The sequence below is a fragment of the Microtus oregoni genome, unplaced genomic scaffold (assembly GCF_018167655.1).
Source record: "Microtus oregoni isolate MIOR12 unplaced genomic scaffold, Mior012 000025F_ref0000491, whole genome shotgun sequence".
Taxonomy (NCBI): domain Eukaryota; kingdom Metazoa; phylum Chordata; class Mammalia; order Rodentia; family Cricetidae; genus Microtus; species Microtus oregoni.
In genome coordinates this window covers 18,970,816-18,995,798 of record NW_024543084.1, presented here as the reverse complement: position 1 = coordinate 18,995,798, position 24,983 = coordinate 18,970,816, and the positions used below count along the sequence as shown (strand labels likewise).

Here is a 24,983-nt window from a genome sequence, read left to right as displayed (position 1 = left end):
AGAGCGCAAGGCCCGGGAGTGATTCCTCTTCTGAAATTTCTTAGAAGAATGAAGCAAGTGCCCTGGGCAGAGGAGGGGCGGCCTCCAAAAGGCTTATTTCCTTTCCAAAGCAGAAGTTCTGCTCCCTGGCTGTTCCCTGGGCACTTAGTGGTTCTTCGGTGATGCCCCCTCTATTTCAAGAGCCCCCAAAATTAAGCAGGGTGGCTACAGATGAGATTTTGGTACTTTCCAAAATTAAACTATTTCCCTTGGTAAATTTCCAGCTTATGAACTCACTAATCTGAAAACAGGATGTGGCCTGCAGTGTGAGATCAGACGGCCTGCTCTTTACTCTTCACCCTGGGGCAGAAAGGAAGAGGGGGTGGGAGAGAGGTGGGACCAAAGAGTGACTCTTTCAGGGCCCAGGACCTTGAGAAATGTCACCACTTCACCAAGAGCACTTGAGAATGGGTGACTTTTAACACCAGGAAGGGACACAGGGAGCTATTAGAATTCTTTACTATTAGAATTGAAAGGTCCAAGCTAAGCTGAGTGGCATTTGCCTGGGATCCCAGACCTTGAGAAACTGAGCCAGGAGGATCACTAATTCTAAACCAGCCTGGACTGTATGGCAAGACCCTGCCTCAAAAAAAAAAAATTAAAAGCAGAAGAATGGGAAGCCTAAGAGACCACCTCTGACCATGCTTACACAGATCATGGAGATCATGTTTGGAGGGAGGGGGTTGCTGAGACACAACACTTGTCTTCAGGCAGACATTCCCCCTTCCAAGTTGAACTCCCAAAAGTCTATATTCCACCAGCCAGCCAGATGCCCGGTTCAGTCCTGCAGGATCAGCTGGAGGCGAGTGGGCCTGCCATGGGTGGGAGACACACACACACCTCCACGTGCAGAACAAAACCCAGCAAGGCGACTCACGACCGTAATTTTTGCACTAGGAAAGCTGAGGCAGGAGGATGGCTTAAAGTTTGGAATCAGCAGGGCTACAACACAGCAAGTCCTTGTCTCAAATAAATAATAAATAAATAAATAAATAAATAAATAATAGATCCACTTAGAAGTCAAAACCAAATTAATCAGATGGAGAACCACTAGCTTTCAGATCAGGGGCCATTAGGCACCTGAGTACAGAAGGTGCCCTTGTGAAATTTCTGTTCACAAAAACACAAGTCGGGTTTTTTGCTTGTTTGTTTTGTTTTTATCGTTAAAACCATACTTGTATCCTAACTGTAAGTTCCTTAACTCTTTTGATTAATATAAAGAGAATCATAGGGAATAAGAGGCCATGTGCTTGTGTATATACATGTGTGTTTATGCATGTGTGTATTTGTATGTAAAATGCCGCGTGTTTGTGTGTGAACTGATGTGTGTGTTCAGTTTTACAATTACAACCACTTCCCTGCTGCACCCAGTTTTGTTAGCACCCAATGCCCTGAGAGCCACACCATCTCACTGCTGTCTGCGGCATCCACAGCTGGGTAGAGCCTGCAGGATGCTGGGCTCTTTGCAAGAACCCACTGTGGTAAGGTTCAGACTTGCTGCTTTTCCCGCTCATGCTCTGACAGGATTTCAGACTGGAGCTCAATGCTGCTTGTGTGTCCCTCGCATTCGTTGTACTGAGTACCTCACGTGTGCAGACACTACGGGAGTCAGCTAGCACCGTGACCCCACCAGATGCAATCTGGGTCTCCGTTTCCTCGTGGGAGGAGCGCTCGCCCCGCCCCCGGCCGGCCTCGGGAACCAGCCCAGCCCTACAAACTCACGCAGGCCCTGCTTCCCTCGGCATCTACCCGCTAAACCCGGTTCTTTGCACGGAGGACGCTCCCGCTCGCTCGCATCGCCGGATGAGAGAAGGCGGCGGCGCGCAGGTTGGTTGCCCAGCACCCACACATCCCCAAGTGCGAAAGTCAGGACGTTGGTTCGCGCTTAAGAACCCTCCAGGGTCCTACATCTCTCGCCCTTCCTAAGCGGTGCCCTGGTCCCTTGTCACCGCAGCTCTGCGCTCAGCTCTGATCTCGTCCTGGACTTGGCAGGTCGATAGTCACCCGCTGGAAGAAATGGGGTAGCGAGGGCAGGGGGCCATAAGCAGGCGGCCCGACAGCATGCCCCAGGCTATGGGTGGCAGGTGAGCCATGGGATCCCAATCTGGGCACTGTCACCAAGACGTTCCAGGAGAAGTGGGTGTGGCCCAGGTGCGCCTCCAAAGACCAGAAGGAGGCTTGCACACCGCTACTCAGCTACTCAGAGCATAAAGAGTCCCCGTTCTGGGAGCCGTGGAGATGGGACCATAGGAGGTGGAGGTGAGAAGAGGTAAAAGAACCACCACGGTGCAAGAATCAGCTCTGACGGGATTTCACCCCAGGACGGTGCTGGCGTGAAAGAGTGGCCAAGAGCCCTCTGGCCCACTTCGGAAAGGACAGGATGTCAGCTAGGACAGGCCCAGAGCATTTGACAGCGTGAGAGCCTCTAACAGGCTTGAAACTCCCTGAAGTTTCAGCGGCTGTGTGGACAACCCTCTTTAAAATCTTCACTGCCCAGTGAAGCAAGAGTAGATACAAAAGAGGAATTTGGAGCAGGACCAAGCTCATTTTAAAGAGCAGGTCTGTGCTCAGTCCTTCCTGCCTCACTAGCTGTGCAGCCTTGAGCAAGACACTCAAGTTATCTGTGCCTTGGGTCCCTCTGCTATGAAGTAGGAGCCTCCAAGGATTGGAGGGAAGTGTTGATGAGATATTTGTAAAAGTCCTTAAAACAGGCTGGAGATGTGGGTTAGTAAGCAAGAGCTTGTGCAAGGCCTTGGGTTTGATCCCAGGGCAAAGAAAAACAAACCACTTAACACACAGCACTGAAGAGTAGTGCCTGGTATCCTACTAGACAGCCGTCTACGGATGTTTTGATGCTGGTGGGAAGGAGCTGGTGGTAGACAGGGAATCGGTGAAGGAGGTGGGGACAGGACAAGAGAAAAGAAACGAGAAAGTAGATGAAGCAACGAGGTTGGGTGCCTCCCTTGTGTCCTAACTGAAGAAGGAGGAGACGTAGGGGGGGGGGGCAAGGGGTTGCTGCTTGGGCTGAGCAGTTAAGGAAAAGCCTTTCTGAGACTGGGGAAGTAAACTCAAGGTCACTAGCTGAGAGGGCTGGGCAGGGCGCAGTTGAGGGTAGAAGTCTATAGGATGCAGCAACCTTTTTGCCAACAACCACTTGAAGTTCTGGCACCTTCCTGGGGACAGGGGATGGTTGAGTTTATCTAGATCAGTGGTTTTCAACCTATGGGTCATGACCCCCTTTGGGGGTCGAATATTGGATAGCCTGAATATTAAATATCTATATTCATAACAGTAGCAAAATTACAGTAATGAAGTAGCAATAAAAATAATTTTATGGTTGGGGTCACCACAGCATGAGGATCTGCATTTAAGGGTTGCAGCATTAGGAAGGGTGAGAATTACTGATCTCAGAGTCTAAACTTCCCGACCCACTGGGACTCAAGGAAGCTAAGAGATGTAAAAACACTGTTAAGTGTAATTTGCCATTTTAAACCCCTTTCCTTGCTATGAGCCCAAGGGCATGGGTGTTGCCTGAGTAGAATACCAAAAGTTTTTGGAGCATGTCATGGTGACCTCTGCCACACTTTCACTTACTTGATTGTTAGCTACAATTGTCAGCTTGGCATGACCTGGGAAGAGTCTCCATGAGGAATTGTGGACATTGGGCTGGCCTGTGGGCATGCAGTGGGAGAATGGCATAATAAAGTTAACTGATGTAGGAACACCCTGCACATTGTGGGTGGTGCCATTCCCTACACAGGAGATCCTGAACTGTAAGAGTAGAGAAACTAAACTGAGAACAAGCAAAGGAGCAAGTATCCGTGTATCTGTTTCCCCTAGCCCCTGACTGTGGATGTGATTTGACTAGCTGTTAGAGGTCCGTCTTAACCTCCCCACAAAGATGGACTTTAGCCTGGAACTGTAAGTCAAATCAGTTTCCACTTGTGTTGCTTTTGACCAGGGTGTTTTTATCACAGCCAGAGAAATGAAACTAGAACACCCCCCATCACATTTGATCATCTTGACAACTGGGTAAAATACATGTTTTTAGCCCCCATTTTACATATACAGAACTGAGGCTGAGACACATTTAAGACTGTGTGGTAAGTGAGTCAGGCATAGTAGTGCCTGTTGGCACACGGTGGTGCATGCCTTTAATCCCAGCACTCAGGAGGCAGAGACAGGCGGATCTCTGGGAGTTCAAGGCCAGCCAGGGCTGCATAGTGAGACCCTGTTCCAAAACAAATAAATAAATATTAAAATGCATATGGTGGATCCAGGATCCCACTTCAGAGCTGCCTGAAGTCAGAGCCTGTGTTTTGAAAGCAGCATTGTTTATCCACAAATCCCATAGCAGTTGGGTGGGAAGGTATATGGAGGCCATTTTTGTCATTTGACAGTCTGTGACAAGCCAGCTGCCCCAACCAACATCCCCGTCTCTGAGACTTTATCATGCTGCCTTGTTCTTTCCTTGTCCATGGTGGAACAGCACAGGACCTGGTTCAGATCTTATGGCTCAACCTCAGGCTGTGTGTCTTTGGGTCTCACACCTTGCTTCATTGAGATGTAAATGGCTACAACAGGATTGTAAGGGATGGAGGGGAAAAGTCTGCCCACCACACAATGGCTGGCCAGAGTGGTGTTTTTCCTATTCACCCTCATGCACACATAGATCTACGGTCCACTTGGCAGCTGAGAGCAAATCCCCATGAACCTGGACTGGTGTAGTGCCTTGGTCTCAGCAGGGAAGTGTAACTCCTGACCAGATACACGGCCACCTATGACTTCCTGAGTCGGGCTTGGGAAGAGGACTCTGCAGAGTCTGTGGTGCCAATGCCTTGGACTTCAAGTGAGGGGAGGTCCCAGTTCCTCTGTCACCATCATGACTGATGCACAATGCTCCAGGCAGGGTGGGGTCGTCAAAGGCCTTCCTGCTACCTTTGGTGGCCTTAGTCATAGGCTCCACAGCCTTGGTCCTAGAGACCACGTGTTCAATCCATTTTTTCAAGATAGGGTAACCAAGTGACAGTGTGAGAAAGTGGCATTCCCCAAGGCCACCCAGATACCCTAGAGGACCCAGAACTTGAATTTTGGACCTGCTTTCATGACCCTTGGGGTTTCCATCAGAAAGCTGAGCCCCACTGTTCCAGAGAATTCTACATGGCTCAGAGGTCCCGGCGGGGGGTGGGGGGGGAGGCGGGCAGCCTGTGGTTCTCAGGCAGGGAACCATGACTCTGGAGAACCACAACATCGCTCTCTTCCTATGACTGTCGCTTGCTTGTTCTCACTCTGAAAAATGTCTGGACACTCCTAAAGGTTTCAGTCTCTGTCCAGGGGCTTTTTCTAACCACAAAGGGTAATTCCTACTCCATCCCTACTGTGACTCAGCTGTGACGTCTACCACACAGCCAGAGGAGAAGATAAAGTCACAGGAAGGGTGGCCCAGGCTAGAACCCACCTCTCTCTACAGGCTCCACAAGGCCTCCGCTCTACTTGACAGACCCTCCCTGGTCTGAAACCTCAAGATGGCCTCCAGCTCAGCCAGTGACCCCCGCCCAGCTCCTGATGAAAATGAGTTTCCATTTGGTTGCCCCCCAGCTGCCTCCCAGGATCCCTCAGAGCCCAGGGCTCTCTGCTGCACCACCTGTCTCTCTGAGAAACTGAGGTGAGGGGGTCAAAGAGCCAAGGGCCGGTGGGAAGAATGGCCAGGGAGGGACCCTGATGGGAGGGGAGACTGAAGAGATGGGCTGGCTGTGGGCAGGCAACCTCGCCTCTTGAGCCTCTAGTTCCATGCTCTCTTCTTCCGAACACTGCCCCCTGGCCGGAGACAAGTGTGTCAGTAGCCACAGACAGCTGTCTGTCCACCATTATTGAGGTGGAACTTTAAGCACCTCTCGGCCACTTTCTGCTATGTAACCTGGTTTGAACCTCTGGTCTCCAAACCCTGACTTGTTGCCCATGGAGCTGCCTTCTGTCTCACAGAACTGTTACAAGGCTCCATCAGTAATATTCCCCAAACCTCTCACAGTAAGGAACAGAAGCCCTCTTGGCAAATACCATACTGCAATAAAACACTCTTTTGTTTTTTTAAACCCAGTTAATGGAGGCAAACATGCAATAGGGTGTGTGTTTATGCTTAAAGTGTAAATATCCTGGATGTGCTGCACCAATAGCAGCGATGACACCCTGCCTTGGCCATTGCTGTGCATCTGCTGTGCACCGTGCACCTGCTGTGCACCAGGTGCTCCATCCCTGTGTCCTCCGTCAGCCTGCACCAGTCAGTACAGTCACTACCCTATGTAGAGCTGAGACCTGCAAAGCCCCCAGAGACAAAGTCGCTTACCGCCTGTAGGTTTTCTGGTACAGATCCCGTAAAGGGCAGTGGGCCACAGGCATGACCTTTTCTTCGGGACCTTACAGCTTGAGACTGTGGGGAAACTGAATCAGTCAAACGAGAAGTTCAAATTCGGTGACTAAGGGGCAAGGCAGGAACCCGGGTGGGAGGCTGTAGCAATGGAAAGGCTGTGGGGGTGGAGGTCCCAACTGACTGGGCTTCCTGGCCAGCTGATGCTCTGAGCTCACCTCCTCCCCCACCCTTTTAAACCCAGTAGAGGAGGGAGCAGAAGCCGGCTGGAGAGCGCAGGTCTCAGCCAGAGGTGCCTCTGTCCTGCTCTGCCTTGACTTGCTCTCCCGTGGCCCATCCAAGGCTGCATTCTCTGGCCTCATTTTCCTCACCCAGAAATGGGCCAGCAGCACTCACTCTGGGTCAGAACCACTTGTGCAGGTGTCCCACGCTGTGCCCATTCCAGAGAGATAGCCACTGAGACCTGTTCTTGCTCTAATAGGCCATGATCACCTGCCATGGCCAAGAAATAAGAGACCAGAAGCACATACATACACGGTACTGAGAAGAACAAATAGAGATCCACACCGCAACTCCTTGCCTAGACCCTTGAGACTGGAAGTGTTGGGGTTCAATATCTGCAAGTCAGTGCATGGGATAGTTCTCCCAGTAGAGACCCTGTAACCAGGCACTGGGATGGGTATTTCTACAGAGAGACATCCACAATCCCACTACCTGGGTGAAGAAAGGCACCACCAGGTCAAAGCAGGTGGGGCTGCAGGGGCAACTCACTGCAAGCTTCAGGAAACAGTGGATGCCTGGGGCTTGGAAGCTTCGATGGGGGAATTACTGTAAGGGGCAATGTCTGGGCTTTGAAGTCTGTCAGGAAGGTGGCAAGTGATGGACAGCAAGGGCCAACAAGGTGTGGTAATTTGAGAATCTTGTTCATGATTTCCCAGAGATGGTGAAGATCTGATCTGTACCAAATGCAGAGCAGAAAACCTCCAACCTGTGAGCCCGGGAAGCCTTCTGACTCAGGAGAAGGTATGTCAGCATCTGGCCATCTCTGGGGACTGATGGCTCAGTCTGTGAAGACCTAAGTTTACTCACTAGAACCCATGTAATGAAAGCTGTGTGTGATGATGCCTGCAATGCCAGTGCTGGGGAGGAGATGTGGGGACCCTGGGACTCACTGGCTAGCTAGGCTGGGGAGGAGATGTGGGGACCCTGGGACTCACTGGCCAGCTAGGCTGGGGAGAAGATGTGGGGACCCTGGGACTCACTGGCCAGCTAGGCTGGGGAGAAGATGCGGGGACCCTGGGACTCACTGGCCAGCTAGGCTGGGGAGAAGATGTGGGGACCCTGGGACTCACTGGCTAGCTAGGCTGGGGAGAAGATGTGGGGACCCTGGGACTCACTGGCCAGCTAGGCTGGGGAGGAGATGTGGGGACCCTGGGACTCACTGGCCAGCTAGGCTGGGGAGAAGATGCGGGGACCCTGGGACTCACTGGCCAGCTAGGCTGGGGAGAAGATGTGGGGACCCTGGGACTCACTGGCTAGCTAGGCTGGGGAGAAGATGTGGGGACCCTGGGACTCACTGGCCAGCTAGGCTGGGGAGGAGATGTGGGGACCCTGGGACTCACTGGCCAGCTAGGCTGGGGAGAAGATGTGGGGACCCTGGGACTCACTGACCAGCTAGGCTGGGGAGGAGATGTGGGGACCCTGGGACTCACTGGCCAGCTAGGCTGGGGAGGAGATGTGGGGACCCCTGGGACTCACTGGCCAGCTAGGCTGGGGAGGAGATGTGGGGACCCTGGGACTCACTGGCCAGCTAGGCTGGGCAGGAGATGTGGGGACCCTGGGACTCACTGGCCAGCTAGGCTGGGGAGGAGATGTGAGGACCCCTGGGACTCACTGGCCAGCTAGGCTGGGGAGGAGATGTGAGGACCCCTGGGACTCACTGGCTAGCTAGGCTGGGGAGGAGATGTGGGGACCCCTGGGACTCACTGGCTAGCTAGGCTGGGGAGGAGATGTGGGGACCCTGGGACTCACTGGCCAGCTAGGCTGGGGAGGAGATGTGGGGACCCCTGGGACTCACTGGCTAGCTAGGCTGGGGAGGAGATGTGGGGACCCTGGGACTCACTGACCAGCTACCCTAGCCTACAAAGTGAGTTCCCAGCTAACTAGAGACCTGTCTCCAAAAGAAAGTGGGGGAGGGGGGGATGGTGGACAGGCACATGAGAAACTGCTCCAGAGGTTGTCCTTTGGCCTCTACTGAGAGAGGGGCAGGGGGCACTTGCCCAGGTAGAGGCAGAGTGGGTAATTGCCCATGTGGCCTCTGACTTGCAGATGCATCTCTGCTTTGTCTTGAGCCCACAGTAAATTCACTTCCCAAGCAAGGTGGAGACAAGTGTTCACAGTGACAACAGCACATTGTCCTAAGCCACTTGGTAGGCTCTGATCGATTTAGAATTGGAACCCCCTTCTAGACCAGGAGTCCAAAAACTGGTTCCTGAACCAAACCCAGTCTGTCTCTTGGTTTTATACACAGCCCACAGGATAAGGAAGTTTTGTGTGTTTTGACTGATGGAAGAAACTGTATTTAGGAATTCATAAAGACTCTATAGCATGCCAACTCCATGACCATAAAGCAACTTCCGCTAGTATCTAGTCACCCTCAGTCTCCCTTATTGTCTGCAGCTGCTTCCTCCCTACAGTGGCAGAGTTGAGCACTTATAACAGAAATTTCAAAACCCCAAAGTTTATCCTCCAGCCCCTTCCTTGAGAACTTCAGCCAGCTCCCGACACAGAGAGAGATCATTTTCAACTCCAGCCAAGCTCCGCATCCAGGAGTGAGAAACACCTTCGGACCTTGGAAGGGGCCAGAGAGACATGCTTATGCAACAGCCTTGAAATCTAGTCCAGCCCTCCCCACCAAGATGAAAAGACTTTCATAGGGTACCTGTGTAGCCCAGAGGTCTCCAGGTCCCACCAACTCGTGACGAAATGAGAAAAGTATAGAAATGTATTCAATATTATAAGTTACATTATCTCAACTTAGAGAGTCAATCTTTACTCCGCGAGTGTGGACTTCCTTTATGTCATGGCATGAAGGTAGATAAGGATATAGAGCAAACCTTTTAGCAGATACAGAACAAGAACAGCAATCTTTATGTTAATCTCACTATTAAGATCCCAAACAAACTTGTGTGAGTTCCAAAGTCCAACCATGTAGGAGTTGCTGCATAACACCTGACGTCTTGTATGACAGGTGAGGAAGACACACTGGGACTTCAATGCCAGCTCCTCAGTGGCCAGGATCTCAGTTTGGTCATCCTCTCTGTCCCCTCAGTGAGACAAATGAAGCTGCTTCTGGCCAAAGCTCCCTCCAGCAGTGAACAGTGGCCCACGGGCCCAGACCTCAAAGTGCAGGAGTGGATTTATTTCCCTCAGTGTTTGGCTGGAGGCAAACTTGTTTTCAGACCCTGTTTCTCCCTTGGTAAAATGCAGATGCTAAGTTGGCTCTTCCCAGGATCTAGGACATCTGAGTCACGGGTCAACAGCTGCCAGGGCACCCCCCTCCCTCCCATTGGCCCAGCTGCAGAAAAGGGTCCACACCTGTTCCCCCTTCCTTTGCACCAGTCCCTGTCATTCAGAGTGTGGGGACTTTCTACCCTGACCACAGCTGACTGAAGGGCTTTCCCTTCCATTTTTGGCAGCCTCCCCCTCCTGTGGGCCTTCAGAGAATAATAATAAGGGTCAAGTTAATTTCCAGGTAAGAACTTCTTAGCCGCCCTGTCTGGCTGTTTCTGGACCCGCTTTCACAGACACCTTACCACAGCTTCTGGGCCAGACGTGTGCAGCTCAGGGAATGGGCTCTGTGCTTTCCAGCTTGCTTTCTTCTTTCCCCTTAGCAAAATTAAAACACACCTCTTGTGTACATGTAGGTAACATGTGTCAGATACACTTTAATGTCACTTCATCTAGCATCTGTAGTTTCTTTGCATCTTTGTCAAGATAAACCCTATACACACAGAAGGCTTCGGTGGAAGGAGTGTATGGAACCGAGCCCTCCTGGTTAGCCTGCAGTGATGTGTAGGTAAAGCCTCTATATCTGTCTGTAAGCGACATGAATAGGAAGGCCTTGTGTCTGACTTTGAGAGAAATGTGGCAGCAAAGCCCTGGCTCTGTTTGGGTTAAATCAGTAGAGGCTGAGAAATTGTTCTGAGACTGTTTAACCCTTGAGGAACTCTTTCTCTGGAGAGTCTCACTAGGTGTGTGTGTGAGAGCTACTGATCTTGGTCCTAAGACACTCCTGGCAGGCACGGAGCTCTTCCTTTTGTTTATGGCCATAATGAAAAGGGGCTGAGATTTGTGTAGGCTGTCTGCTCTCACGGCAGCAAGAGCAAAAAGTCTTTGGCCGTTGGAATTTTTCCCAGCTCCTATTAACCTTGCACATGTTTAAATAAAGGAACTGGAGTGAGCTGGGTGTCGGTCTTTTCCAAGAAGGCCATATCCCGCTGCTCCTTTGGAAAGTTTAAAACTTAACATCTCGGAGAGCCTCTCTCTCTACTGCAGCACGATGACCCAACATCCAACAATATTACCCTATATTTTCCCTTGCCCCAGGATCTAAAGACTTGCGAGACTTCCAGGGCTCAGCAAGAGCACGGGTTGAAGTTTGCTTCCTTGAGACAAAGTAAGGACCCGAGAGGCGGCCCAGTGGTTAAGAGCACTGCCTGCATGGACCACAGGGGGGTTACGATGGGGACTCCTCTGATCCCGCCCCTGATGGGAACTTAGGGACTTTTAACCTGAGGAAAGTGACTAAGCCAGGCCTTTGCAATGGTAACTCCCACCTTTTTGTCTGCATGCCTGAGGGAATCTAGGAGACAGAAGCTGGGCCAAGAGGCCAGACTGGAAAGCAGCTGAGCTCAGCCCAAGGTGCCCATCTCACAAACCCTCTCCATGCCCACTGCTATCCTCCCCTGAGTCTGTAAGAGATCATCATCACCTTACATAGGGCCCAGAAGCATCAGCTAGTTACCAACAGAGCAAGCAAATATTAGAAGGTCAGTGATAACATAGAGAGGCTACTCTTGTCTGGAATGACCTTCCTGAACAATTGACAATAGGGTAGAGGACAAACCAGGAGCAGGGGGTGGGGAAGGGCTGGGCAGATGAGAGTTTCTGCTGTGAAAGCATGAGGACCCATGTTCAAATCCCCAGAACCCCTGCTAAAAAGGGGGGCAGACTTTGCCATGCATACTTGTAACACCAGCCATGTGAGGGGTGGAGACAGAAAGATTTCTGGAGCTTGTTGTTCACCAGCCTAGCTCTAGGTTCAGTGAGAGACCGTCTCAAGGGACCAAGTCTCAAGGTGGAGAGCAATGAGAGTGATAGTGCAGGGTATCTGATGTGGGTGCAAGCACACACACACACACGTACACAGATGCACAAACACACATGCACACATACACGCACATACACACATATACACACATGCACATACACACATATACACATGATGCGTGCGCACACACATACACATAAATATACACATATACACGTGTGCATACACACATACACACATGCATATACACACATACACACATGCACATACACACATATACACATATGCACACACATACACACACGCATGTGCGCACACACACATATACATACACATACACACACAAACAAAACAAACATTTTTTTTTTTGGTTATGTTTGCTGAGACTCCAAGAAGGGAACTCTACTTCTCTCACATTCTTCCCTCTGAGGTCCAGTCAGGAAGATTGGTTTGTGGCTCATGATAATGCTCTAGAACCCGAATGACAGGAATTTAAGCAGTCTAGTGTGACTTCCAGTGTGTGCATGTAGTGGGCTCCTGCCACCTGGGGTTGTCTTTTCAAAGCAGGGAACTCGCTCGCGGCACTGTAACGTGACCCCTCCACATGCCATGGCTTCTGACGGCCATGATGACTTCCTCCGTTATTTGTGCTGAACCCAAGTTGGCTTCCTTCAAGGAAGGCCAGTCATCCTTCTGTTCCCAGGGTCCTGGTGTGTGGGAAAGCACCAATCACGTGTCCCCCGTGTCTGTGCTCTCTGAAGTGCACTAACTAGTGTTACTCCCCATCTTTACACTCGCAGTGTGTAAATTCTGTACCTTTGCTCTCTGAAGTGTGTGGCTCCCACCTTTACCCTCCTAAATGTGACATGTGCTCTCTGAAGTGCGCTAACCAGTGTGAACTCTCCACTTTTACACTCCTAAATGTGACAGTTTGCATCTATAATCTGAGCCCTCCAACAGCATCCTGTTGGTACCCTTGATTTATTAATAGTTTATATATGAAGGCCGAGGGCAAAGGAGATGCTGGTAGCTGACCCTAAATCCATGGCAGAGCCAGGCTCCAACCCCGTCAAGTGGAAAATCAGCTCCCAAATGGTTTATACATGACCTACGCACCTGGCAGGAGCGGCCAGACTCTATAGGCACGAAGGCCTATAGGGCGAGCACCCTAGACTACCTGGGTGAGCACAACATCCATGGGGGATGGGGGGTGTTGACTTGGATGATGCAGAGAGGATCCTCAGGCTAGGAGCTGCAGGCAGCTTGCAGAGGAGCAAGCTGCTGCCAGAACCCTCCTGGTAGGACTGTGAGATTGTAAGTTGTATTGTGTTAAACCACTTAGTGTTGTCAGGGCTACAAGAGGTTAGCAATATGAGCACGTCTGTGTTTCACCTCATGTTCTTACAACAGCTAGAGGGTGGATTAGAGTTAGACATTTTGCAGATGGGGAAACTAAACCTAGGAGAACTTAGTAACTCTCCCAGTGCCGTGACACTGTGACAGTGTACACACAGAGTGCCTCTTGGAGCCCACACCCGAGTACGTGGTAAGGAGTGGGTGATGGGTGACCAGAGCTGGCAGCCTGACTAACCCTAGGGCTTCAGAAGACCTCTTGAGTTACCCCTGCCCATCTTTCAGCATTCAGTGCCAGTCAGTACACTCCTCTGCATGCCTCATCATTAGGACCAGCCAGACATCCACACAGCCCACAGCAGGCTGTCCTGCCCACAGGCCCTGCTTATCCACGGGTACATCCCACTGTGTGAGCAATGCCCGAATTCCAGTGCTAGCTGTCCCACTTTCTGGTCCTTATCCCTCTGGGGACTATCAACTTCAAGCCACAAAGGATGGGAACCATAGGCATGGAATCACAGGGCCCAAGAGGGTCTTAGGTCAGAAATACCTGGCATCTGATGCCCCAGAGCCACATGTCATCACTAGTGACCTGTTGGAGAGGCTGTATTGAGGCCGATTCCCACAGCCAGGTTATCTCCCTGCTGGGAGCCCCTTTGCCTGTCCCCATCAAACATCTGTTTCCTATTCTTGGTTGGGAACAGTCTGCCCTGTCGCAGAAAGCAATGATATGCCAGGCTCTGCATCCCAAACCAAAGGTGTGAATCAGCTCTGAGAAAAATGAGCCTTGTGACTTAGTTTCTGCTCAGCCCATAAAATCAAGATATCACTTACAGGTTAAAAAAAAGTGCTCATTTTATGTGTACAGTTTGCTAAAGTCCTGGTTAACATACAAAATCAGGTGACTCCCCACTACCGAGATGGCAAATGTCCTGCCCCACAGAGCTGGTCATTCCCTACCCACACAACCCACTCCAGACTGGTGACAGGCAGCAGCTGCCTCCCCTAAACTTTCTTCAGAAGGATGTCCTGGAGTACTTACCACCAAGTGGGCCACATTTCCAGCCCTTTGAAAGTGTTTTACAGAAAGCTGAGCCCTGCTTACCTAAATCACTCACAACTTACAATCGACCTGCAGATAACGCACATATTCCACTCCCCGGATGCATTCAGGAGAAGCAGAAACTCATGTCTACACAGAGATGTGTGCACACAAGGCCTGGGCTCGGTCCCCTGTATCTCATGAGCCAATATTTGTGACATATGCTTATACTCAGCACTCAGGAATGGAGGCAGGAGAATAAGAACTTCAAGGCTACCTGGGTGTAATGGCGCATGCCTTTAGTCCCAGCATTTTGAAGACAGAGGAAAGAAGATTTCTGTGAGTTTGGGGCTAGCCTGTTCTACATAGCAAGTTCCAGGCCAGCCACGGCTACATAGTGAGACCCTGGATAAATAATAATAACAATAATGATGATAATAATAATAAAATTAATTACTTGGGTAAGTTTTCCAGTGTGTCTATTACTATTTTGCTTTCATTGCCCATGTCCTTGCTGGGAAGGCCTTGCCACGCTAGTCCAGCTCTCCTGACAGGTAGGAGCATCGCTCTTCCATTGCAGTGGCAGGCACGCTCTCCCTTCATGGAGCTCTTTTTGTGAAGTATCTCTTCAGCATCCTGAAACTGAAGAGTGGTGGTTCACTCCAGATCTGTGCGCACTCTCTCCCAACAGGATGGAATGAGCTATTTCAAATGACAGCAGGGCTCAGTCCTCTTTCTGTAGAACGATTACAGAAGGGCGAGACTCCAAAGGTGGAGCAAAGTTGGCCAGGCAGAAGGAACAGAGCGAGAAGAGTCACGAGCCTAGCCAGTTCTGGCTCCGGGTGTGCTTCCAGCATCCAGTGACACAGTTATCGTTTCCAGGTTCACCCTGAGGTGTCTGAGGCTGGAGTCCTGTGTCCCTTTGCAGGTGTTGGCTGTTCCTTCAAGGTAAGTGACTGCATGTCAAATCTGTTCATGGTCCCAGCCCCATCCCCCTCCCAAAACACCAAGCTACTCCTCTGGTGTTTCATGCTAATGAGTTGCCAAGCAACAAATCCAACTCTTAAGTCATTGTACTAAGGGAAGTTTTCCTTAATACCTCACCTAAGCCCTGGAGCATCACTCAAGAGCATGTCCCCACACCTCTCTCCATGGTCCTGAATCACTCTGCTCAAGGGCAGGGCAGAACGGTCACACTAGAGACCTGGGTGTTAGCTGTGTGGGGTATCTAGGGGCTTCACCCCTTCCCCTCCCCATACAGACAGCCACTTCCCCTCTGCTGGGAGAATGTTCTGGCTCTGCTTGGTGGCCTTTGATGCCTTGTCTCCTTGCTGGTTCCCAGAATCTCCTTCCATTGTTCTTGCAACTCTCCCTCTCTCCTCAGGGGAGCCCACAATCCATGCAGGAGCATGAGGCCACCTCCCAGGCCTCCCACCTGCACCTGCTGCTGGGGGTCCTAAAAGAGTGGAAGTCCTTGTCAGGCTCCAACCTGGGCTCCACGCCCATGGCCCTGGAGCGGAACCTGTCAGAGCTGCAGCTTCAGGCAGCCGTGGAAGTGACTGGGGACCTGGAGGTCGACTGCTACCGGGCACCTTGCTGTGAGAGCCAGGATGAACAGGCTCTGTGGCACCTCCTGAAAGAGAAGCAGCTGGCTCAGCTGGAGGAGAAACTGCGTGTGTTTGAGAACATCGTGGCTGTACTCAATAAGGAGGTGGAGGCTTCCCACCTAGCACTGGCCGCCTCCATCCACCAGAGCCAGCTGGACCGAGAGCACATCCTGAGCTTGGAGCAGAGGGTGAGTGAGATGGGCAAGCGCTCTTGATGTCAGCTCAGGGTGCCCCTATGCCCTCCAGCCTTCCCGTCATTCATCCTGCCCAAAGCTGTTGCTCCTACCTAACCCAAATGTCCCCTCTATCCCAGGACCTATTAGGAAGACCCTAGTCTGAAGCTTGGGGAAAAACCAATGCCATGCTGTCCGATGCTTCTATTTAGAATCGGCGGGGAACACTCCTCCCCCGGCTCTCTCCTCCATTCCATTGCTGGGCAGTTCCACTATTACACAGCCCCTCCTTTCGTAGAGCTGTTTTCCAAGTACTGGTCCTGGCTGTGACCTTCGGGGCCCACAGAGCAACTGGCTTGCTTGTCCCCACCCCTGCTCTCCAGAGCAGTCAGTGCTCACATCCTAACAGACGATTTCCTTCGTGCGCTCATCAGCTCTTCAGAGCATGGGATGCCAGGATATTCTCCTATGCTGCCTCAGTTTCTACAGACATCCCCATGCAGAGCGTAGTCCCAGACTGACCAGTCGTAGTTCTGAGCCCACCTCCTCCATTCCAGGGATCACACTACTCCTAACGGAGTCAGTCACCAGACTTATGTCACTTTTTTAAAAAAACAGCAACATTATTTCACTGTGTCCCACTTAGCTGGGCCTGCCTTTAGTTTCGCCCCACCACACCCAACCAGTTAGATCCGAGCCATTCACCTTCCATCTCCCAGCTAAGTTCATCCTCTCAGATATCTCTGTGGAAACCCATTAGCAGGGGCAGGCACTGGGCTCCAATGGCCAGGCAGCTCCTCAGCCCTGCTGTAAAGTAGGTTCCCAGGGCCAGCGAGGGTTCCCATCGCACCATCAGCCTTCTGGCTCCACTCTTGGAGCTTAGCACTACGCAAGGTGTGGACATAGAAAGACAGGAGCCTGCCATGTGGACAGCCTGAGCAGGAGGAGGAAGTCATTGTAAGAGTCGTGAAACACGGTGAGAGAGACTCGCCAACTAGGACTGTGACTGGAGGCTTTACCGGAGGGGCTCAGTGAGCTGGGCTCCTGCTGAATGATAGGAGCTGGCCTGGGGGACAAGAAGAGAAAGGGACGCCAAGCATGGGACAGGTGCAGGCACTAGGTGACACTTGGCCAGGGAAACCTCTCTGGGTTGATATATCCTTAGTCCCACTATCCCTCTCCAGTCCCCCAAGCTGGATGCTGGTTCTCTGGCTGACCAGCCTTCCCTGCAGGTGGTGGAGTTGCAACAGACCCTGGCCCAAAAGGATCAGGTCCTGGGCAAGCTCGAGCAGAGCCTGCGGCTCATGGAGGAGGCCTCCTTCGATGGCACTTTCCTGTGGAAGATCACCAATGTCACCAGACGGTGTCATGAGTCAGTGTGCGGCAGGACTATCAGCCTCTTTTCTCCAGGTAACTCCCTGTGGGCACAGAGACTGGTAGAAGAGACAGTACCCAGCGGGTCTGGGGGACAAGACGCGAGAACAGCCATGCTAAGTCAAACTGGAGTCCCTGCCAGTGATGGGGGAGACACAGACTGTGCTCTCTGAACACAGCAGCTGCCCTCTCTCCTTCCTGTATGTCAATTGCACTCTGCAAAGAGGCTACGGGATGAGAAGGGGGATAGGAGCCAAAATTCAACAGCCGGTGTCACTGCCCAGCCAGCCATAGGGAGTAGGAGGCAGAGGACCCAGCCAGGCCCTGGGGAACTGTGTGCCTGGGGAGACCACGGGCATCAGCAGATTGGGTGATGCTTCCCTGTTTCAGGTCCCTTGCTGGACTTGACAGAGCACTGACTTGACTGACAACTCACTAACTGGTAAATGCACACGTGCACGTGCACATACGTGTGTGTGTGTGTGTGTATTCACATACAGATGGCATACATATAATATTTACATGCAGCTCTGGATCTGTTTAAGCCACACCATCTGCTAGGACCAGGCCATTCCTGGATGTGACATCTGAGAGCCTTACCAATTACTTGCCCTCCCAGCCTCATTTTATAGCAAATCACCTGAAGCAAGGAGGCCGGGTCCCCAGCAGGGGGTCTGCTTAGAGCTGGGTGCAGAGTTGTGCCCAAGGACGTACCATCAGGTAGAGAGCCACGAGGGCCCCCATGCTTGGTCACCGGGGATGGCTCTTGGGGCCATTCCCAAGGGTTGATAGCAGAACCAAAAAGGGACTTCTCACAGCAGCCTCCAGGGAGGACCCAACCTTTGGGCAGTCGAGAAAACCAATGCCAAGATCTGGGAAGCCTGGCTGGACGTTAACCCTAATTCTGCCCCAGCACATAAAACAACGCCCAGCCACCTCCCTTTCTGGGCTCAATCTCTAGTGACTTGAGGGTTGGTTAAGATGGTGGATTCCACATGTAGCTGTAAGACAAGCAGCATGGCACCTCAGGGAAGTGGTAAAACCACAGATTCCAGATTACCCACCGAGCCAGAACCATCGAGTGGGAGCCTTCTCTGTGACCAGAAGGCCAGCTGCCAACCTCTGGGCTAGGCAGCCTCCAAGAGCATGGCCTTCCTTGACATTCTCCTAGAGAAGAGAGCCAGGCCCCAAACCCCACTGTCCTCAGCCCCCTGCCTGCTGCACCTCATCTCCTCACTTGTGCTGACCCTGCCTCCACCTTTCAGCTTTCTACACAGCCAAGTATGGTTACAAGCTGTGTCTGCGATTGTACCTGAATGGGGATGGCTCGGGCAAGAAGACCCACCTGTCCCTTTTCATTGTCATCATGAGAGGAGAGTATGATGCCCTACTGCCCTGGCCATTCCGGAACAAGGTACGGGCCCAGGGAAAGATGGGTTTGGGGAGGGCATGGTGACTGTAGCAATGCACCTGAGGTCTGGGCAGGTCGCCTGTGCTTACTCTATCAATTTCCTGTTATAAAATGAAGCTGAGTGCAAATCCGGCGGCCGAGGCTCCTGCCCACTGAGTAGAGCTTCAGTGTCTGGAATAGAACTCTCTGGAGGAGCAGCCCTCCCCAGGAATTCTAGTGTCAGCAAGTTTAAGGACAGCTTTAGCAAGGAGTTAGCAGTGTGTTCCCTGGGGCACAGTCAAGGGCTCCTGCCGGGGCAGAGCTTGTGTCATGCTAGGAGATCTGCTTCTCAGGGGCATTCAGGATCGGCCCTGGGTACACCAGAGCTCAGTGGAAGTCCCGCCCCCAGTCTGCTCTTGCTTCCTGCCTGGCAGCACAGGTCCCAACAGAAGTTGACACGTCACCATGTGCCCTGCATCCTTGTCAGGGCACCCTAGTCTCTGCAGCCAGTTTAATTATAGTAGTAGAACCCCTGGGGAAATGGTGAATTCTACCTGCCATCCCTGTACTGGGAAGGAGGAGTTGTGAGGACCTCTGGGGCTTGCCATCCAGCCAGCAGAGCTTCACCAGTGATCTCCAAGTCTGAATAATAATAATATAGGGAGTGATAGAGAAAGATACCTGAATGTGACCTATTATTTGCAGAGAGAGAGAGAGAGAGAGAGAGAGAGAGAGAGAGAGAGAGTTCCCATAGGGTGAGACAGTGAAGGACAAAACCTGAAGCTACCATAATACCAGATGTTCCTTCTGCCCCATGGGCCTCTCCCTAGTGCAGATGTCACCTCTTTTTCACCTCTGCTTCCTCTCTATGTAGAACATGGTACCTTCTCTCCATGGTCAGAGGTAAAGCCCACGCAGTGGGCATGGAGCCATCTGAGCCCAAACAACTGGGCTCCCATGAGAACCAATGCTATCCCCCGAGTCCTGAACCCTCCACCTATCCCTACCCCGCAGGTCACATTCATGCTACTCGACCAGAACAACCGTGAACACGCCATTGATGCCTTCAGGCCTGACCTGAGCTCAGCCTCCTTCCAGCGGCCGCAGAGTGAGACCAACGTGGCCAGTGGCTGCCCGCTCTTCTTCCCCCTCAGTAAGCTGCAGTCGCCCAAGCACGCCTACGTAAAAGATGACACAATGTTCCTCAAGTGCATTGTGGACACCAGTGCTTAGGGATGGGGCAAGTCTCCTGAGGGGAACCAACTCAGACTAGGGGAATTAGCTGGATAGGCCTCCAGGCCCTGCCCTTGGAGCCCACAGTGCAAGACAAGGATGGGCTGCAGCTGGCGTGACCGGAGTGCCACAGCGGCTTGGTTGTGGCTACGGGGAGAGCAGGAGACCTGGAGCTGTGCATGCAGAGACAGAGTAGAGAAGGCAAAAGTGTTCTCTTCACACAGACTATGTAACGGCAGGAGGCAGGCACACCAGGAGGCTGGCACACCTGGAGGCTGGCACATCCGCAGGCTGGCACACGAAGAAGACAGCACACCCACAGGCTGGCACACCAGGAGACCGGCACACAAGCAGACCAGCATGCCAGCAGGTCCTGAATGTTGAGACCACCTTAAGACTGGCCTGAGGCATGGATGTTGAGCCAAGGCTATGGGGCCTAAGCAGGGGAGCACTCCTACTAGGAAGGTCTCTGTAGGCCAGTGGAAACTGGAAACACGTCCAGTCTCTTTGTCCAGACTCAGTTTGTCCTGCCTGGGGCTGGGTTCCTATGTTAACAGATAAATCCGGAAGCTGTACCAGGAAAAGCTTGCTGGTTGGATTCAAAGACCTTTGATGTTGTTACAGACGAAACAAATAATAACAAGCTTCCTGTCCCTGGTGAGGTTACACCCACAGAGGACTCTGGAGAAATACCCAGGATCCTCATATCCTTCCAGCTCCCCACTCCTTGCACGTAAAGATCTTGCCATGCCAATCAGGGGCTGGTGTCCAAGATACGGCATCTCCACGGCTGCTCACAGAGTGCCCAGCCAAAGTGGGACTGCTACACTCCTGGGGACCGCTGTTCATCCATCCATGCATCTTCCTGCCGAAAAGTGTCCTCGGCATTCCTTCCCTCCCTTCTTCCTGCCACCCCCCATCGCCCCCCTCTCAAAAGTCTCCGGTAGCCCTCACGGGTTTCAAACTCACTCTATAGTCAAGGATAGTGTTGAATTCCTGCTTCTCCTGCCAGCAGCCCCCAAGTGCTGGGATTGGCAGGTGTGTCCCCTGTCTGGTTCCATGAAGTGCTGGGGACAAGTTCTGCTCCTGGGCAGCTGTGGGTAGCTCCTACGCCCAGCCCTGCTGGGGAAACAGTGAGACGTACAGCCCACTCTCCTGAAACTCCTAGTTTTCAGCAGAGCATGATCACTAAATTAGGGTGCTAGGGAATGTATGGGTTCCACTGGACAAATCAGGGAGGGCCTCGCGGACATGAGCTTTAAACCAGCCTGAACTACATTAAAATCGGGAAGATCTGGGTGTGGAGGAGAAGACAGCCTTGGAGGGATAGGACGCATCTTGGCTGCAAGCAGGGGTTGAGTGACCAACGGCCGAAGGGGAAGGCAGAAAGGCTGGGTCAGCCAGAACAGACAGGCCAGCTGGCCAGAACACAATCACCGAATGCTGAGCTGTGGCGCACCTGCAGGGCCCTTGGCCTGTTAGCAGAGGATGAGATAATGGCTTAAACAGATTGTTTATCTTCCAGAGAACCCTGTGCTTATCTCTTCCAGGAGATTCAGGGGTCAGGGAGGCAAGCTGCTGGTAAATCCTGTTTCACTGGATCCTCACGACCCCCACTGTGGTGCCCAAGCTTGTGCCCATTTACAGATGGGGACGCTAAGGCCAGAGCAACCATGGCAGGGGCTGGCAATTCAAGCCCCATCTTTGGTGTTCAGCTCCCCTCCCTTCCACCAGGTTTTCTTCCAGTGACACCTCTAACTATGACAGGTTGCATCTCCATTAGTCCTGGGAAGGTGACAGGTTCTTCACCAAGCCTGAGGGCCGACTCTGCAGGACAATGCCAATCCAATCCCACGGTGGCCCAGGAAGCGAGCAGTGGCCCTGACAGCATTTGCTCAGAGGCCACATTGTCATGTCCACAGGTGACCCACAGAAAATTACTGAATTGGGAACGCCCGTGATTCATGCCTTTAACCTGGAGGTTCTATGTAGGTGAGAAACACATACAGAAAAGCTGGAAAAGTAGCCCTGGGCAGGAAGAAAAGTCATCATGATCCCAGAGACTAGAGAGCGCTGCTTGGAAGAGTTTAGCGAGTTTTCTTGTGTTTTAAAAACAGTATTTTATAGATGGAGAAACAAACTCAGAAAGGTCAGATCATTTCTCAGGGGCAAACAGGCAATAGGCAGATGTCAGCCAGCACATTCAGGGGCTCACTGCTCACTGTGGTACCCTCCTGGAGACTGAGGCCAGTGGTATGGAGGCAAATGGGAAGGGGCAAGCCCCCTGGAGCAGCTGCCAGCCAGCCCCTCAGGCTCCCTCTGCAGTAGAGGTGCCCGCCATTTGCAGCACTCTGACTTTGGGGGAGGCTTCTTGTGTGGGATCTCCCAAGGACCCTGTGCCAGGAGCTGGATTTCATTCGCCTCCACATCTGGGGCATGCACGCACACACACATGTATGTGGTTAAGCAGAGTGCATGCATGTGGCACACATGGGATTTATGGAGCATAGCAGAGGGAGCTGGATAAGACAGTCACCTGGGCCACGGGCATTCTGCTGGGGCCTTTCCTCAAGCCCCAGCCATCTCAAAGCCTTTTTCTCCTGGCAAAGTCCAAGAGATGCAGTGCTAACAAAACTGGCCAGATCCCACCAGAGAGCAATAGCAAGGTTCATAGTGGGGCAGCCGCTAGGCCAGGCCACCTATCAAGTTAGTAGCTTCTCCTCTCCTCTCTGATGGGCGGAGAGGAGGTCAGCTGAACCATTTTCCCACCCTGCCTATGGCCCTCAGCCTCCTGCAGGCCAATGGAGTAGCTGGATCCATTCCCCCAGCAATAGGGACTGTACTCTTGCAGAATTAGCAGAGGTGCCCCCCTCTTGTCTGTCTCTCTCTCTCTCTCTCTCTCTCTCTCTCTCTCTCTCTCTCTCTCCCCTCTTGTGTGTGTGTATGTCTGTGCACACATACATGTACATGTATGCAAAGGTGCTTGTAGGGGAATACTCATACACACATGTGCATGTGTGGAGACCAGAGGCCAGTCTTGAATGTTGTTCTTCAAGTGGTATCACCTTGTTTTTTGAGACCGGGTCTCTCACTGTGACCCAGAGCTCACAGATTTGCAAGGCTGGCTTGCAACAGGCCATGGGAATCCACCTGTTTGTCCCTCTGCGATGTCAGGATTTCAAGCAAATACCAGCACTCCTGGCTTTTTATGTGGTCACTGGAGACTGAACTCAGATCCTCACGTGTGGGCAGCAGGCACTTGGGCACCAACTGAACCGCCTTCCCAGGCAGGTCCCTTTGCAGAGGTTTTAGGAGAAGAACCTGGAGACACTGAGGGGCCACTCAGGGAAGCATCTCCTCTAAAAAGGCCAAGACACTGTGGGCTTAGGCCTTCCTGGAACGACCAGGAGACTTCTGGTGTCACTCTGTGTGGGAGAGTCCCTTGTACACAAAACTGATCTCTCTGTATTCTCTCACGATCACGCACAACTCCATCTCTGGAGAAGAGCCCAGCCTAGTGGTGCGATGGAACCCCCTGAGACATGAGTTCCTCCCTGCTGCCACCGTCCTGGGAAGTCCATGCATACCCCAGACACACCATGTAATGTGGGGGTGATAAGTGCGCTCCCAACCAAGGCCCTCGGAGCATGTGGCATGCCGTTTCCTTCTGTGTAGGTTAAAGCAATCTCTCGCTGTCTCTGGGCTCTGCCCTTCGGCCAGGTGGGTGATAGTAGACACAGACCTTGAGCGCCAACCTTATCAGAAGCCTGCTTTCACTATGCCTTAGTTCCCCCATCTGTTAAATGAGGCTGTTATGTCCCGTGATGTCTACTGAGCACCCACCACACATTGACAGAACTCAGATCTCCTACTACACATATCACACACACGTACATACATGTACACACATGCACAGGTACACACATACACGTGCACACACATACACAGGTACACATACATGTACACACACATATGCTGGTATACACACATACATACACACACCCCTGCCAGGATAGTTCCCTTTGCAGACAGTAATCACTTTACCTTCTGCTGATAGCACCCTAATGTTCACAGCTTATCAGTTTCACAGGAAGGCAAGTGTAGTCTTGTCCGCATATGAAGTAACTTGCCCTGGGGCCCATAGTTAGTTCTGACAGGTCACACTCTCACCTTTGCCCCCGGAGCTACCCTGCCCAGTATGGTGGTCACGACATGTGGGCACAGAGCAGTAAAGTGGGCTGAAGACACCCCTCCATGTGCTCAGACCTGGGCACGGGAATGTGTTATCTTACCTGGCAAAATGGGGTTTGCAGAGGCAGTTAAGTTAAACAACTTTTTTGAGGGAGATTCATGGACTACCCAGGGGTCCAAGGTCATCACTAAGGAGATTATAAAAAGAATCAGAGGAGCCCAAGGCAGAGACGATAAAAAATAATGACAGAAACAGGAAGAGGTGACAACAGAAACTTCAGTTAGGTGGATCCACCTTGACGCGGAGCAAGAGGCCCCAAGTCTGCATGCAACACAAGGGACACCATTCCCTAGTGAGCGACTGCGAATGTCACTGCAGGCTTCCAACCTCCGGGTCTGGAGGCGAGCGTGGCTTCGAACCACCGCATTTGTGGCAATGTGTTCCAGCAGCCAGAGGAAGTGAACTCAGCCCTTGAATTGTGCCTGCACCCAGTTAAGAAGTGCCGAACCTACAACACAGACTTCGCAGCGAAGAGAGAATGTCGCTTAGCTCATTGACGTTTTATGTGGCTGGCAGGCTAAAGCGATTTCAACATTCTGGGTAGATTGGATTTCTAGGAAAACTAGAAACACATCCGTAGTCCGTGTGAGCTTGACACCCAACCACACTAGAGGGCTCTTTCCATCGCCTTGGCCAGAAGGAACAAGCCCTCCCCTCCCCGTGTGGCCTGTGGCCAGTTCCGCAGAGCTGAAGATGGGGATCCCCCTACACACACATCCCCTGCAGGTGGGGAGCCCTGGTGGTGAGTGTCCCCACTCCAGCTTCCCCCACTCCCATCTGTCTCCAGGGCAGCCTGGTGTCCCTGTAAGACGTGATGGCTATTT

At 52.1% G+C, this 24,983-nt stretch overlaps 1 protein-coding gene across 1 annotated transcript; it reads left to right on the top strand.

The window, feature by feature from the left end:
* Positions 1 to 1,766: 1,766 nt before the first annotated feature.
* Traf1 (TNF receptor associated factor 1) lies at positions 1,767 to 20,542 on the top strand. The gene is made up of 8 exons (XM_041675053.1): positions 1,767 to 1,866; positions 5,510 to 5,704; positions 7,342 to 7,426; positions 15,013 to 15,078; positions 15,515 to 15,925; positions 17,143 to 17,320; positions 18,550 to 18,698; positions 19,689 to 20,542. Exons 2-8 carry the CDS (start codon positions 5,565 to 5,567, stop codon positions 19,905 to 19,907), a joined length of 1,248 nt encoding a protein of 415 aa, XP_041530987.1. The 5' UTR covers positions 1,767 to 1,866; positions 5,510 to 5,564; the 3' UTR covers positions 19,908 to 20,542.
* Positions 20,543 to 24,983: the final 4,441 nt, after the last annotated feature.